Below are 15,822 nucleotides of genomic sequence, written 5' to 3' on the forward strand. Positions count from 1 at the left end.
TGGGGGTGGGGGTGTAGAAGGGACTTGACTTTGAGCTGACAGGAAGCTAGCAGAAGTGCTCAGTGGTGGTGGGCATGACTGCATTTCATTAGCAGAGGCACAGAAAACGAAGTCTAGGGTCTCAGGTCATGGCTATGTCCGGCTGCTCACCAGGGAGCCATTGATGAGGGGACATTTCAAGTCAGGAGGGAGGATCTGGAAAGAACAGTAGCAAGGGTGGGAATTTGGGAATGCTGGGTTTAAGAGACAGCTGGAAGAGTGAGGCAGTGGAGACCAAAGCATTGCCAGAGAATGAAGTCATAGAGCCCAAGGGAAGAGAGTTTCCAGAAGGATGAGACTCAACAGAGTAAAAATCCACATGGAGGTCAAGTCGGACTGTTAATATAAACAGAAAGTGGAATCCGGTCATTGGGACCAGCAAGCGCGCACATCAAGAAGTGAGGTCAGAGGGAAAGTGCGCTGGATTCTAGTGAACTGGGATGGGGGAGCCCACAGGGGATGCAACCCTTTGGAAGGAATTTGACCAACAACGTTAGGAGAAAGATGGCAGTGGTTTTAAGAAATGGCAGGCATAAAGGAGTTGTTTTGCTTTTGGTTGACAAAGGGAAGGAGGATAAGGTCGTGAATATTTTTTGAGCATCATTATGTGTCAACTCTGCATTAGTGGCATTAGTTACATTGTCTAATTCTAACTCTGAAAACTCCCAAGGAGGCTGTTAGCCTGTTTGTATAAACAGAGAATTTGAGGCTGAGAGAGGTTGATTAATTTGTCCGAAGTCCCAGGGATCTGTAAGTGACAGATCAGAGCTAGGAATTTAGACTTGTTCTTTCCACGATAGCATGCTGTGTTTATTTGCGATGATTTGTAGATGAAGGAGAAGAAGGTGGTGAAAGCTGAGAGATCTAGGAGGAAGACGGCCAGATCATGTATTACCCAAGCTTGAAAGCTGTTGAGCGTGAACTGGGCATTATTACTAAGTACGTGGGGACAAGAGCGGGAAAGCCATCTGGCCAGGCACAGCAGGCTGCTTGGTCCCCTGACCTAGGACACCAGGGGCCCACGGAGTTATATGACTTTCTCAGCCACCTCCACCTGCCAAGCACTGCTGTGAACGACATGGACATTTTCAGAGAGGAAATACTGGCTTCGTTTATAAAGACATTCTTGTACAGTGTATGCCTGGAGCCTCACAAAACGCTGAGCCCGGCTTTATTTTTCCGTCCGCTTCATGATAGGGACACTGAGGGTTAGAAAGATGGGGTAACATGCCCAAGGCCCAGAGCTGGTAAAGAGCAGACGTGAGACTTGAAAACCAGGTCTTCTGACTCCACTATGACTTATTACCTAAGGCAATAATACATTTTTTAGCAATTAGAAATATAACTAGTCTGTTGCTCTTTATAAAAACAGCATCAATTAAGTATGAAAGGAAGCAAAAGATTAAAAGAGATGAAGGGAAGATTTTTAATAAAAAAATCAGCTACAGCTGAATATTTTCTTTCGGACATGACCTTGGGATGTGGAGCTTTGTAAATTCCTTATATAGCTCCATCAAAGGTCGGTCAGAGGACGCGCAGGTGGAGCTTAAGCCTCCAGAGATGACCCCATGGCTGACTATTTTAGAGTACTGATAGAGACTTTTAGACAAAAGAGCTGAAAGGCTTTTCATACTGAAAAACCACTTGGTCCCTCCATGCCCGTGTGTCTTGTTGTCACATCAAGGGCATCCCAGCCTGTGCCCGCATCTCTCCCTGAGGCCGTCAGCTGTGCTCCTCCACAGGCATGGTGACCACTATGCCCTGGGAGCTCACAGAAAGGGATCTGTTAGTGACACAGTCTCACGCATTTGTACCACTGTTCTCATGGACCCTCATGACATCCAAACCTGTAACATTTCAGCATCTATGGTCTGTCTCCCAAACTCTCACACTCTAACCACAGAAGCACAGAAGGCTCTGAGCAGGCCCAGCATCCTGATGTTTGATCAGGATTAAAAAAATAATAATATCTAGAGGTCTGTGACCTCCTAGAGATGATTATTCTCATACAAAGGCAGAAAGCTGACTTCAAAGGGATTCTTCATTGGTAAATTGGCCCACTGTCACTTTGGGGAAATTGAGACTTGAAATGACTGAATGGTCATAATTCAACTAGAATTTATTTTTTTCCTGGAAGATAATTCCAGAATCACCAAGCCCAAATTATAAAAGTTAAAATACACATACATAAAATATATATATTTAAAATAAATAAATATTTGACTTAAAATCTCTTTCTATTTCATGTGGTGTTTCTGGTAGGATGCTTACTATTTAGTACTACGTTTAGCAACTAGTACTTTTTAAAAAGGCACACAGATCCAAACAAGCAAAATCAATAGGCAATAGACACAATTCACAAATTAGAGACCCAGTTTCATACATAAGACATGTAAGCCCACAGATGAGATTAGCAATCTTTTTCCTTTATACTATTAAAGGTAAATGGCCTGACATAATTTTTTACTTTCTAATTTTTGGGTGAATTTCAAAATTCATTTGAATAAGACTTTAAAGTACAACACCATAGAACATTACATAACACGTCTCCTTCTAAAGACAAGAGACAACGGGACACCCTAGAGCAAAGCACTATAGTTTGCAATGTCTGAGAATTCAATAAAAGGCTTCTGCAATTATTTTATTGCAGTTTATTCGTACCTGAGCCTCTTTTTAACCTTCTTCTGGCCAGTTTAATTTGATCCTGTAGAATCTGTACCCAGTCTCTTGGGCCAGGGAGTTTATCCACATGATTAGCAGTACAGTACTTTTCTGTGAAGACTGAAAGAAAATATGAAATATTGTTATATGCTTTAACAAATAAAATAGGCAGATCTGAAATAGCAGTATATGCCAAGAAGAAAAAACAAGTATATTGCTAAAAGACATCAGTTCTGCCGTAGATAGCTTTCCTGTCCGTATTACATTCCTTTGGTGAAGGTGGAGCTTGGCAGGGCTACATAAAATGTACTGATTTCAAAATGAAACCAGCTATAAATATTTAGTAGTTTTTATGGAAAGTGGAAAGTGCCTTTTCTACTTGCTCCACGGTCATGTGTAGGAGACTTATGGGCAGAGAAGAAAATGCTTCCTGTGGGCCCGCTGGCCCCATGACAAAATTCAGCAAATGTATTAAAATATTTCACTTTTTTGTTGTTAATTCAAAATCTAATGCAAAATTATGCAAAAAGATGTTCTCATAGTGATTCCTACTAACTCAATCAGTACTCAGAATAAATAGGATGCAGTTGTGTCTTAATGAAAATTCCATTTCTACTTTGCGTCAACGTCTTGCATATTGTATTGGTTCCTTGGAAAAGAGCTACCGATTAAGCACAAAAGAAACTACGGAGAGTCACATGACAGGACAAAAGGGAGGCCAGACAATTGTGTTACTAAAGCCACACAGTGTGTGACTGCACACACAGGCGCTGGTGTTGACATGTCTGCTTCGCACACCATTCCTGAGCACTTTCCAACACGATCTTTTCAGCTTGCTCTTCGTAAGGTCAAGACCAAGTATGCAGTCAACATCACACTGCTTTCCCAGTATTGGTGATTTTAGTGTTTTAAAGGCTTCTTTTTAAAAAGAAATGACAAAGGAAAATATTGACAGATTCAACTATATAAAACTGTAAAATTTCTACTGAATGAAAAATAAACATTTCATTAGAATGAGAAGAGCTGATCACACTAATCTGACTGAAAAGGTTTAATATGTACCACCATGTAAAAGAGCTCATTCAAATAAAAGAGCAACTTCAAAATCTCTATAGATAATGGACAAAATGTATTTAGCAAAAAAAAAAACATGAGGAAAAATGTTCACCTAAGCCTCCAAATTGCAAAGCATACTTTATACCTACTAAATTAGAAAAGCAATGTTAAAAAGTGAATACTTAATAGTGATACAATTGTGGGGATGTGGTATATAAACTAGCAAAACCCTTTTTTGGGGGGAAATAACGATGGTAATATATAATGAAAGGCATAAAACTGTTATAGCCTTATATTGGGAATCTTACTCACAGAAATTTATCCTAAGGAAATAATGTGAACAAAGGGGGAAAAATTCCAAATACAAGTGCAGTTGTGCAAGAAGAGACACATGGCCCCAATGGGGAGGATGGATCTCAGGGAGAAGGGGAGAAGGATTCTTTCTAGGAAGCTACTGCAATTGTCTGAGTTAGGGCCATGTTAGTGAAGCTGGACCAGAGGAATATCCAGCATGGGCATTTCTGGTGAATCACATGACCTGGTAAATAGAGAAGGGAAGGTTTGTGAGGGGAAAGATGTATTCGGCTTGGTGTGGGACATGCCGAGTTTGGGGTGTCTTTGGAGCACCCCTGCAGAGATGGCTAGCAGGCATTTCCGTACAGAAGCCTACAATTTGAGAGACATCAACATGTATGTAGCAATTAAAACAAGAGAAAAAACGTTGATGGAGGAGAACATACTGAGTGAACAGAGCACTGGGCACAAGCACAGAGCTGGAGAGAACTCCCGTCATTGAAAGGAGATGAAAGCACAGGAGCCCACGAGGGAGCCCAGGGTGGGCTATAGTCAGGAGACATGGGGGGGGGGGGGCTCGTGAAGGAAAACAAGGGGTGCTGATAAAGAGGGACCTACAGTCCAAGTGCCAAAGGGCCAGGAAGGGAGATCATCCAGGGAATGGTGGGGATGACACACCCGAGTTCAGTGGGAGAAGGAAGAGAAGAAGGGCCGGAAGGGGAGGTGGGCTGAGGGACTCGAGACCTGAGCATGTTTACAGGCTGAGCTGCAGGAGCAGACGGATCCAGGAAAAAAGAAGGATACTGTCAAAGGAACCATCCCAGAGGAACTGTGAGGTGATAGGTCGGGATACAAATGGAGGGGCTGCCCTCGAACAGCGGGAAAGTTCTTCCTCTCAATCCAGAGGAAGGAAGACTGGTGCAGGTTGAGAAGCAGTCATAGGTTAGAATCATCATTTCGGAGACCTCACTGAACTCCATGGTGAGGGGAATGGAGAGTGCGGGCAAAGTCTGGAATTGCCTCTGAGAAGAACAGGAAACGGAGGATGGGAGGATGCCGAGCAAAACTGTGGTGGTGCCAACTGTCTGTAGGGGCGGGCTGTTTTCTCCCTGGCTCCTTGCGGCTCCTCCATAGGAGTACAGACACTGAGTGGTACGGCCCGTCTTGGGTTAGGATTCTGCGGGACAGTTTTGGCAGAAGGACAGGGGTACAAAACTCTTGACGATGTTGGTGCAGCTGCCACCTGGAATAAATTGCCTCAACTTTCTTTACTCTCCCTTCCTGCCCAAATCTGGGAAGCCAGAAAAAGGCTCCCCAACTAGGAAAAAAATCTAGACCAAGGGATAGAAATGTCAACAGGGTTGGCAAGGTGGTGCCATGGCGGGAAAACAATTGGGAGTATAATGCTGGAGTGTCAGTGGTGCCGCAGGAGCAGTTCTGGGGAGAACGCTAAGGTGTGGTTGGGATGGAATGAAACGCAGTGGAGGTGAATGTCACTGTGGGTGGAGTCCGGACCTGTGTGGCCGTGGTCAGATGGATCTTTCACGTGGATGGTGATGTTACAAAGATGACAGTGGGCCATGGGGGTGGGAGGAAGACATGTGGCTGTGATAAGCGCCTTAGTGGAAAGAACCCATCCCAGCCCCAAATGAGTCGAGCAGGAGTGATGGTTAGGGAGCAGAATTGAGGATCAGGGAAAAGAGCCACCACAGCCCAATACACGATATGTGGGCTGAGTGGTAAGCAGTCTCCACTCGGGAGCTGTGTAGAGGAAATGACACCCGTGGGCTGACTGTGCTTTTGAATCTAGACACCTCAGGGTCTTCATTTATTTTGTGTCCCTCAGAGCACCTGTGACAGTGCCTTGTACTGATAGTAAGAACTCAAACGTTTGATGAGAAAACAAACGTATTTTCTACTTTTGTTTCCAAGGGAAGCCAATACCACAGTTCACAAATGTAGACTAATTGGGAGAGAAAGGCCTACCTGAATTAGACAGAAGTCTTAGTTAACAGCATGTAGTTAAGGAAACAGGTTTTATTACATTCAAATGCCCAAATGGCATTTATTCATCAGAGGATTGCCAAAACGTTCTCAAAATCCTGTTTTAATGAATAGAAAAAAATACCTGCACTTAGCACCCTATTTGTTTATATGAAAATGTGTACTACAGAAACGACTGAATACACCATCTTAGCTGGTAAACATCCCTCTCCTTGTAATATTATTTACATAATGAATTTCCATAGCAACCCCTCTTTTCTTAGATCGTGAAATGCAGGTGTCTCAATGAGCACCCATTAGAAGGCAGTGGTCCCAAATTAATAAAGTGGATTTGGGTCATGCCCACATCAAAATGACTCCCGGCCACCATGTGTGTCAACAGCCAGGATGAGGAAAACCAAAGGGAAGGTTCTGGAATGTTTCTTCCCACTCTGTGAGTGGCTCCCAAGCAAATCTTTCTAATCTAATCTGGAGCTCAAGTACTTTTGTTCCTCATTAAAAAGGCAACAATTTCCAGTTATTTTTTCTCTCCTTTCAGTTAAAACTTGTTTCAAGAAAAAGAAGCCAGGGAAGGCTCTGTCTCCTGGGTCTGTGTGTCTGAGACCACTGAAAGCACAGCACTGGGCTTCTCGAAAAATACCTATACAAACAAATATTTCCTCTGGGCCTATTATTGACATTCTATGCCATGGTTTCACACTTAAAAGAGACTTTTAACTAGAATTTATCTACTGAAGACAAAAACCTATTCTCTTACATGCTTAGATGAGGCCTTAGAACAAGGCCAAAAGATTGTCATTGTATCGATCTGAAAACGCTCAATATGCCATGTGAATAGAGGTATTGAGTAAGCAGAATATATTTTTGCTATCTGAATCTATAGCTAAAGGTCATACTATTATACTGGTAACAGTTCCATTAGAAGTAATGATGTGAAAGAGGTATTGCATTAATGCACTGGGCTTCCTACTCTGGTAATAGTGGGTCATTAACAATCATAGTAGAACAATTTGCATTTATCCTTAGAATGCAATAGGTCCTAAAAAGAAATCTGCTTGATGCCTTTTCTATTTTATTATATTAAGGAGAAGCAAGAGCTAATTTTAAACAAGTCCAAGTCATCGGAACAAGTGGATGAAGGCCAATAATTAAACTAAATAAAAGAGTTAAAGCATCTACACTGCTTAATATAATTTGAGGTCCCACGGCACAAAGAGTATGTTAAGTCACTGGGGAAATGACAAATGTTCAATTTGATCTGTACATGAATAATGACTTTTCTCAGATGCTTGCATTCATCTGAACCGTGCCCTTTAATTGTATATAAATAATGAATGAGCTAGTGGTGGCTGAGCACACCCTGCCCGAGGAACGTGACATTTAATATAATCATCAATGAACACGGCAGTGTATGGCGTGCTGAGCACAGAGCGGATTGGCAGGCTTCCCCAAACAGCTATCTGTTCACACAATAGTTCCTACGTAGAAGACTCTTCTCTCGGATTTTTCTGGCTCGCTATGTTAGGAAAAGCAGAATATGGTATGGATTTTTCAAAGGAGTCACTGGATCACACAGACATTTGAAGAAGCAGGAGTGTAGTAGAGCTTTAATTTCACTGTGAAATCCTCTAACGAGGCAAAAACTCTGGCCAGCAGTCAGAACCCAACTTCTGATGACTCAGTTTTAACTTCTGGTCAGACAAGTGGAAGTCAGGATTGCCATCAAGCAGAATCGAAACCCGGGTCCTCATTAGATCTGCCAAACTCCCAGAGCTTGAGAGGGGCCAAGGACGAGGATGAGAAAGAACTGTCCGCAGTGGGATCCTGGGGGTGACTCGTGGCTGGGGGTGTGCAAAGGAGAGGGAACCCTGGGACCAGCCCACCGGTGGGGGTGGAGAAGACTAGATTCCCTCCAGGCTGCTAGTATTCTACCTTCTCACGTCTGAGTGAGTAGAAAACCAGCACCTCTCCCACATTTTCCTCTTTTCCTCTTTAAAGCTATTATTTGAAACTTCCCATGCACCAGGCACTTTATATCTATCTCATTTCATCTTCGAAGTAACCTGATGCAGCAGGTATTGTGATCCTATATTACCGATGACAAGTCAAGTATGGACAGGTTACACAACTGGCCTAAGATGACACAGCCAATACGGGTTCTTTTCCACATAAATGATATCATTTTTAACTTAACGTTGTAGATGAGCACACAGGTTGTGTAAAAGAAAAATAATTGAATTCTAAGCATAAGCAAATCAGTAGCTAAGGTAATACGTCCATGTGAAAGTTGTGAATGACAGTGTGACTCTCAATTACACAAAACAGAGGCTTGGTGGGCAACAGAGGAGAGAAGACCAAGTGGGGTCTGTGAGACCACCACTCCCCTCCAATTAAGGGGGCCAGTTGGCCAATGGCAAGGAAGGGAGAGGGAGATGGCCTGCGTAGAATGGTGTCTAGGTATTTTCAGCTCTGATTGATGACTCTGGCCGAAATTTTATATGCTTCTACTGTGTTTCCCTGAAAATAAGACCAAGCCAGACCATCAGCTCTAATATATCTTTTGGAGCAAAAATTAATATAAGACCCGGTCTTATTTTAATATAAGACCCAGTATAATATAATATAATATAATATAATATAATATAATATAATATAATATAATATAATACCAGGTCTTATATTAATTTTTGTTCCAAAAGACACATTAGACCTGATGGTCCAGCTAGGTCTTATTTTCAAGGAAACATGGTAATAGAGTGTGTATTTTCTTTGATGATACAGTGCTTCATTTCCCAATTTCATGGAGAGAGCTGAAACATATACATTGTAGGCTTGACATCCATTCTAGTAAGTTATTAACATAACAATAACTGTGACAGTTAAGGCACTATGAGAGAAAGGATCTAGAATAAGGCTGGCTATTGTACAGGGCCTAAAATGTTCCATATCTAGGTGCAACTGTTACTGGTCTAGGGACTGGCTCCCAGCGGTGCAGGTTCAGAAATCTATTTAGCAGACCACTGGGGGTTCAGGCCTGAGAAACCAGTTCACAATAACTGAACCTACAAGAAATTGAAAAATAAATTAGGATGACAATTATTGGGTAATGGAGGTGACTATCTTCCTAGCATCTGAAAACCTTTGATGTCATAACCCAGTACTTCTACTTTTGGGCATCGAGGTGCTGGAACGAATGCCTTAAAAGAAGGTTGCTCGGTGAGCATGGCATTGAACCAGAGGTGGCTAAATGGTATGGGGCTGGCCAAGGTTAAGGACACCTATGGGAAACCTCCCACTCCTGGCCCCTGCTGCCAGCGTGGGAAGGAATGTTTCATGCCAGTGCCCTCTAAGCCAGAGCCTGACCGCAGCAGAGATGGGCACTTGAGCTCAGAGAAGCCAAGATGCAGACTGCACAAAAGGATAAGCAGGACCATCTTGCATCCTTCTCCCCAGAACAGCAAGCAGTGAGGATGAGTTGGCAAAGCTGCAATGTCATGATGTGAGTAGCCCCAGCACACCTTGTGCAAACCAGAAACTCAGTGGTGGAAGCCAGCTGGTGAGGAGAGGAGGGTGAGGCAGATGTGCAGAGAGCAGGGAGCCAGGGAGACTGACAGCGTGGCTGGTGAGGAAGGGCTGTGGTGTGTGGGCACAGGACAGCAGCCTCCATTCCTACTGTTTAACGGGCAGCCTCTCAGTCCAGCTGTTTCCTAAGGGAATTTGAGTGGCATTGTTTCTCCAAGAGAACATTTTACAGAGGTTGGCGTCTGATTCTTAATGCACCATCAGTGACCTGTCATGACTACTACACTCTAATGTCCCCGCCTCACAGTACCGACTGGGCACCAACAAGTCTCCTCTGTGCTTTTCTGTCACCAGCACACAGATCTTCAAGCCACATTGTGAGGCACAATGCTCTTTTGAGGTGCGATTATTTCAGTGTATCGTTTATCTCACCTGTTTGTGTTGATCCTATTAAGACCAATGACAGTGGCTGATGCTTCCTGATCCTATACACAAACTGGGGTTCTTCACAACTAGCACCTGAACCTCATGTTTCTACTATAAAAACAACACACATTCATTCGAGACGTATTATTTACCCAGCACCCATAACATGCCAGACGATGCTAGGTACCAGTGAACAGATGGTCACTTGCCCTCAAAAGGCTTTGAATGGAGAATAAAGACAAGGGAAATCAAGAGGAGGACAGAGAGAAACTGCTATTATGGAAGGGGGTACGGGACACACAGAAAAGGGGCATCTAACCCACCCCTAGTGGGGTGGTAGTTGGGGAAATCTGTTGGATAAAGTGGTGGCTAAGCTGAAACCCAAGAAAGAGTGGAGGTTAGATGAAGAGAGGGAAAAGAAGGGGGAGAATGTTCCAGATTCAGGGAAAAGCATGTGCAGACCAAGACAGCCCTACAGTTGGCCTGAGGCGGGGTACAGAGAGAAAGAATCTCAATAGCAGAGATACTCAGGTCTTCACACCGATAAGGAAAGAGAGAAGGAGGTCTTGGGCCTATACGGGGAGGTTAGAATGGAAGCCTCTGTATGAAGCTGAGAACCTGGAAGGGCTGCACTGCAGGGAAAAGGGGAACCACCTACCTGCCAGTACAGGGAGTCTGTCTAGTCTTTGGAGGGAGGAAAAGAAAGTTTCCTTAGAAAATTCAAGTGCTTGGCCTGAACCTCACATAGGAATTTGAAATATTGCCTGCATGAATGAATGTAAGCATTGCTATTGATAACCCTGGACTGCAGACAAAAGGAAATGCAGAATTACTCAGAAGGGATGCTCCTACATCTGGGGCCCCTCTGGGGCCCCAACAGATTCTCATGGCAAACAAAACAAACAGGCCCACTGCAGATGAGCTCTCATGTGAATATAGTGCAACACACAAGGAAATAGTCCACCATCAGTAAGAGTCAGCTGACCCATGAAAAGCAGAATTAGACCCCCACTAACTACCGTGTTTCCCCAAAAATAAGACCTAGCTGGATCATCAGCTCTAATGTGTCTTTTGGAGCAAAAATTAAGACCCGGTATTATATTATATTACATTATATTATATCGTACTGTACTAAAGACCTGTCTTTTATTATAGTAAAATAAGACCGGGTCTCATATGAATTTTTGCTCCAAAAGACGCATTAGAGCTGATGTTCGGCTAGGTCTTATTTTTGGGGAAACTGTGTAGGCACTGGAGTAGCAAAGTAATTATGTTTAAAAAGATGAACAATATTAAAGAAGGACTTAAATCATTAAGAAAACAATGAGGCTGATTTTAAACGGAACCAAAATGAACTTAAATTAAGAACATAGTAACTGAAACTTAAAAATTCAAAGGACACATTAATCGATAAATTAATATCACTGAATAGAAAAGGGAGCTAGATCTGAAGTACTCAGAATGTGGCCCTGAGAGCTGCAGAGATGGAAAATATAACAGACAAATGAAGAGATATGAAGGACAGAATGAAAAGATCCCACAAATACTAACAGATGTTTCAGAGGGAGAAAATTGAAAGAATGGAGGAAAGGTAAAAATTTCCTTTCAGTACAGTACATGAAAAATTTCCAGAATTGGTAAGTCATGAACCCTCAGTTTCGAGAAGCACAGCAACTAAGCCGACTAATAAAAATAAAGGTATATTTGGACGTGACATAAAGAAACTGGAGAATGCTAAAGGCAAAGGGACTTTAAAGGCAACAAGAGAAAAGACATCCTCTACAACACAGCAGCAGACTGATGGCAGATTCACAACAGCCACACAATCTAGAAGACAGTGGAATATTTTCAAATTGCTCTGAGAGAAGTTCTCAATCTAGAATAAATTACCCAACTAAACGCCACATCTTTCAATAGTGAGGGTGAAATAAAACAAATTTTAGAACAAAGGTGGAAAGAATGTACCACAGAGACCCTCATTCAAAGAATTACTGAAGGTTGTACTTGAGGAAGAAGAAAACTGAAAGCAGATGAAAGAATTGGGGGTGGGGAGGAAGAAAGGAAGACATGATCTAGAGGACATTAAGAATTATTACAAAGCCAAACTCATGAAAACTGTGTAGTACTGGCTCGGAGGTAGATAAAAGACCAAGTGTCAACAAGTAAAATGGGAGCTCAGTATATGACAGAAGTGAAATGACAATGCATGTAAAAAAAAAAAAAAAAGAAAAAAAAGAAAAGAAAAAAAAAAGGATGGCGTTAGAATGATTGAGAAAAACAGATTTAATAGAGGAAAACAGATTTAATCTCTCCCTCACGTTTTAAGCAAAAGTAAATTTCAGGTGGATGAGACATAGGAATAGAAAAGAAAACTTTAAACCTTTGTTGGAAAAACAATTAAGAGAGTACCATTATATCATCAGGGTAGGGAGAATTTCTTAAAACAAGCACAAAAAAAGCACGAAGCATAAGATAATCTATCTGGTTATCTAATTTTTGGTATGATAAAAGAGATCATAGGCAAAGCTTTCACAAATTGAAAAATAAGAGAAAATATTTGTAACACATAGAACTGACAAAAGAATTCATGTAAGTCACTAAGAAAACAACAACCTAATGGGAAAATTGGAAAAGGATGGAAATTCACACAGAAAACTAACCAAATTGTAATGAGCATGAAATAACACTTAACCTCATTAATAATCAGGGAACCCAGCACTAAGGTGCCATTTGAGACCAATCAGACTGGCAAACATTAAAGTTTGTTAATACCAGATGTTGCCAAGAGTGCAGAAAAATAAGATTTCTTAAACACTGCTGGTGGATTGATGAATGATATTGGTCAGTTTAGAGAGCCGTTTGGCAATGCTTACTGGAAGTGACCGTACTGTACCCCGTGACTCATTTCACTCCCTGGTGCGTCCCCTAGAGAAACTGTCACTCATGAGCCCAGGAAACATGAAGATGACTGCTGCCATACGTAATTGTGAGAAACCTGTCTCTTCATAGAAGACTGGAGAAAGAAATTGCTTTATTTATATAGTGATTAACAATCAAAATGAATAAATGAGGTAAATCTTGAAAAAAAGATAAAGTTGCAAAAGTACAGCAAGAGGCTGTGTATGTAGATTTGTAAATTCACAAAATAATAGTAAGAGTGGTTTATGGATATACACGTCAGCAGTAAAATAGAAAAAGACAAACGGGAAAGAGTCCCATCAACTTCAGGTTACTCTGGAGCAGGAGGGAGAAAGAGAAAGAGAAAAGGGAATAGGAACATTTTGATTCTTAAAAAAACAATAAGGGAGGGTGGGTAGGAAGTAAATAGAACATCTGTTTTAAATTGCAGTGGTAAGGTGGAGAGAAAATGCATCTTGGAAAATGTCTTCAACACAATATGAAGAGGAATATGCTTATTTCCACTTCTGACCTAAAGACGCGTGTAAAGGGGACAAATGCCATCCTTCAACCAGTCGCTGAACAAATCAAAAAATGTCTCCTAGGATGATACTGTGCAAATGTCAATACTGACCTTATGTCAAGGATACTTTTTACATATCCTCTCTGCTGGGATAAGCACCAAAAGCTTTCTTTAAAAGAGAGCTGAGAGTAACAGGGTGAAGACAGGAGGCGTCACCCTTCAGGTCTCAGCTGAAATGCGACCTTCTGAGGCAAGGCCACCCGGAGCTCGTTAACCAGTGGTTTTTAAATAATTACGTCTAGTGATCATCCTGACTAGAAACTCGGCAAGGGCAGAGACCCCGGCTCTCTTGTTCCTTGCTGGCACATAACGGGCAGCACAGATGTATGGTTTATGAAAGAATACACCTGACACTCTTTTTCTCTGCCCTGTGACTTGACTTGAAAAAATGGGAAGGATTTCTTCAGTACATAGCCATAGGTCTTGAAATAAAGTGAGCCCTGAAAGTCATTTCAGATTTGATGTAACAGTGAGAGTTGGCAGAGTTCATCAACAGATATACCAAAAAATGAAATCTTTAAATTCAAAAAGCAAAGTTAAGGAAATACAGGAATGCACACAATACTGTATTTATTGATGAAATGAGAATATCCTACTGAATTACGTATGCGGGGCAGTCAGCTGGTCAAGCAGAGTAAAAGCTGACCACGATGACCACTGAATACTCTGTCTCTCTGTGCCATTCCCTGTATGGGGCTGCCACTTTCAGTTGGTGGTTGTAATGGAAACCTCCCTAGATAGCCATAAAACTGATTCCCAGGCGTATTTATTTCATTCTATTGGTTTACTTCTGAGAATTTGGATGAAAATGACTGAACCATACAATTTCTGAACTGGAAGAGACTGTCAAATTTAGCCAACCCACACCTTTTATTTTTTTTTAATTTTTTCAAGAGAAGGTAATGTTTCAAGATCTTAAATGGCAGAGTCAGGAGTAACTCCAGACCCACAGTGCTCCTTTCATTATTCCCAAACTGGTGGGCCTTTGAGGTTTGAACAATCTTGTTTAATCACCGTGCTCCCCAAAGATTTGAGGCCAGAGTCATGTGGAGGAAAAGAACAACACCCCTTGTCTTCCTTTGTTCGGTTTTGCTACACTGGCATCTCTGTCTATAAGAAAGTGCCTTTAGTGGTTTCTCAAAATTAAAGTTAATTTTAATCTACTTCGATTTAAGAAAGTCCACAGCAGACCTCATTTATAACACAGCTATTAGGAAAATGATGGATACTTTCCTTTGGCTGGCTGAGTTACAACTTACGTTTGTCTAGCTGTTTGGTAGAGTTCGAGGGAATAAATTATATCTGCTAAATATTAAGATCTGGGCAATAACAAGCTTTGATGTAATGGTGTCTTATTATTTACCCCCCTTTTTGGGGCAAAGAAACATGTTGGAAAATCATAGATTTATAGAAATTCCACTTGGAAGGCATCTTGGAAACAGTACAACTCATTTATTTTACATATCAGGAACTGAGGCTCAAGTGAAATAAAACTGAAAAGACTGGGAATCGTCCGCTCAAATAGTTAGGCAAGTGCCCTGAAACCTCCCGCGCAGTTATGCTCCTCTGAGGCCAAGCACGGTTTTGTGGAGCACGCCTGTGTTTATCTGTTCTTTATATAAACGCATGAGAAAGGACTGCGTTTTTCTTTCAGTTTTTTAAGGTAGCGTTTCTTGGTATATGAACTTTCAAAGTCATTCTGAGGCAGGAGTTTCCCTACTAGCCGGAAATTTGGAAGTACTCCCCACAGTACCAGAATAAGCTATGACATTCAGGAAGTATCCCTCACAGGCACCCAAATTCAGAGATGGCCATGGTTGGAAGAACAAGAGCCCTGAGTTAGGAGATTAGTGGTGGAGATGCGGGGCTCACCTCTGAGGACGGTACATTCGCCCCATCTCTGCCACGACAACCTATACCTGTGGCCCAGCGGACGTCAGGGGGAAGATGCTGGGCGTTAGGACAGGGCTGACGCCTTAGAGGCAGGAGCTGATTTTCTCTTTTTTTTTTAATGGTGGCAATTCCCCTCTAATCGAGATGAGCTCTAGAAAAATTCTCGGTTTTGAGGCTGACAATAACTAAGGTCCCATACGTTTCTTTGACATGCTCTCTCTTTGAGACACCAGTTGCTATGATGATGAATGTTCAAAAAAACAAAAACAAAAACATACGCATGGATAAGAATACCGATGCATTAAGAAATCTTGAGATGGTAAAAACAGAAAAGCAGGCACATTTAGACTGCTGACAGGTCCTGTTCTTGGGTTTATTTAAGTCAAAATCCCACCCTGAAATGATTATCCTCTACCTTTTGAAGGTGATTCCTCTCTGGTATGAAT

The 15,822-nt window shown here is 41.9% G+C and overlaps 1 protein-coding gene across 16 annotated transcripts in view; it reads right to left on the reverse strand.

Moving 5' to 3' along the window:
• The window catches only part of BEND7 (BEN domain containing 7), an 81,786-nt gene that overhangs the window by 11,988 nt on the left and 53,976 nt on the right, over nt 1–15,822 (reverse strand). For 12 of the 16 annotated variants that reach the window (XM_074324764.1, XM_074324767.1, XM_074324763.1 and 9 more), the window contains exon 7: nt 2,701–2,820. The exons of the other annotated variants lie outside the window; for them this stretch is intronic. In XM_074324764.1, the coding sequence (XP_074180865.1) occupies nt 2,701–2,820 (120 nt within the window). The remainder of the gene's footprint in view (nt 1–2,700; nt 2,821–15,822) is intronic. 16 annotated transcript variants of the gene reach the window in all.

The sequence above is a fragment of the Rhinolophus sinicus genome, linkage group LG02, assembly GCF_036562045.2.
Source record: "Rhinolophus sinicus isolate RSC01 linkage group LG02, ASM3656204v1, whole genome shotgun sequence".
Lineage (NCBI taxonomy): Eukaryota > Metazoa > Chordata > Mammalia > Chiroptera > Rhinolophidae > Rhinolophus > Rhinolophus sinicus.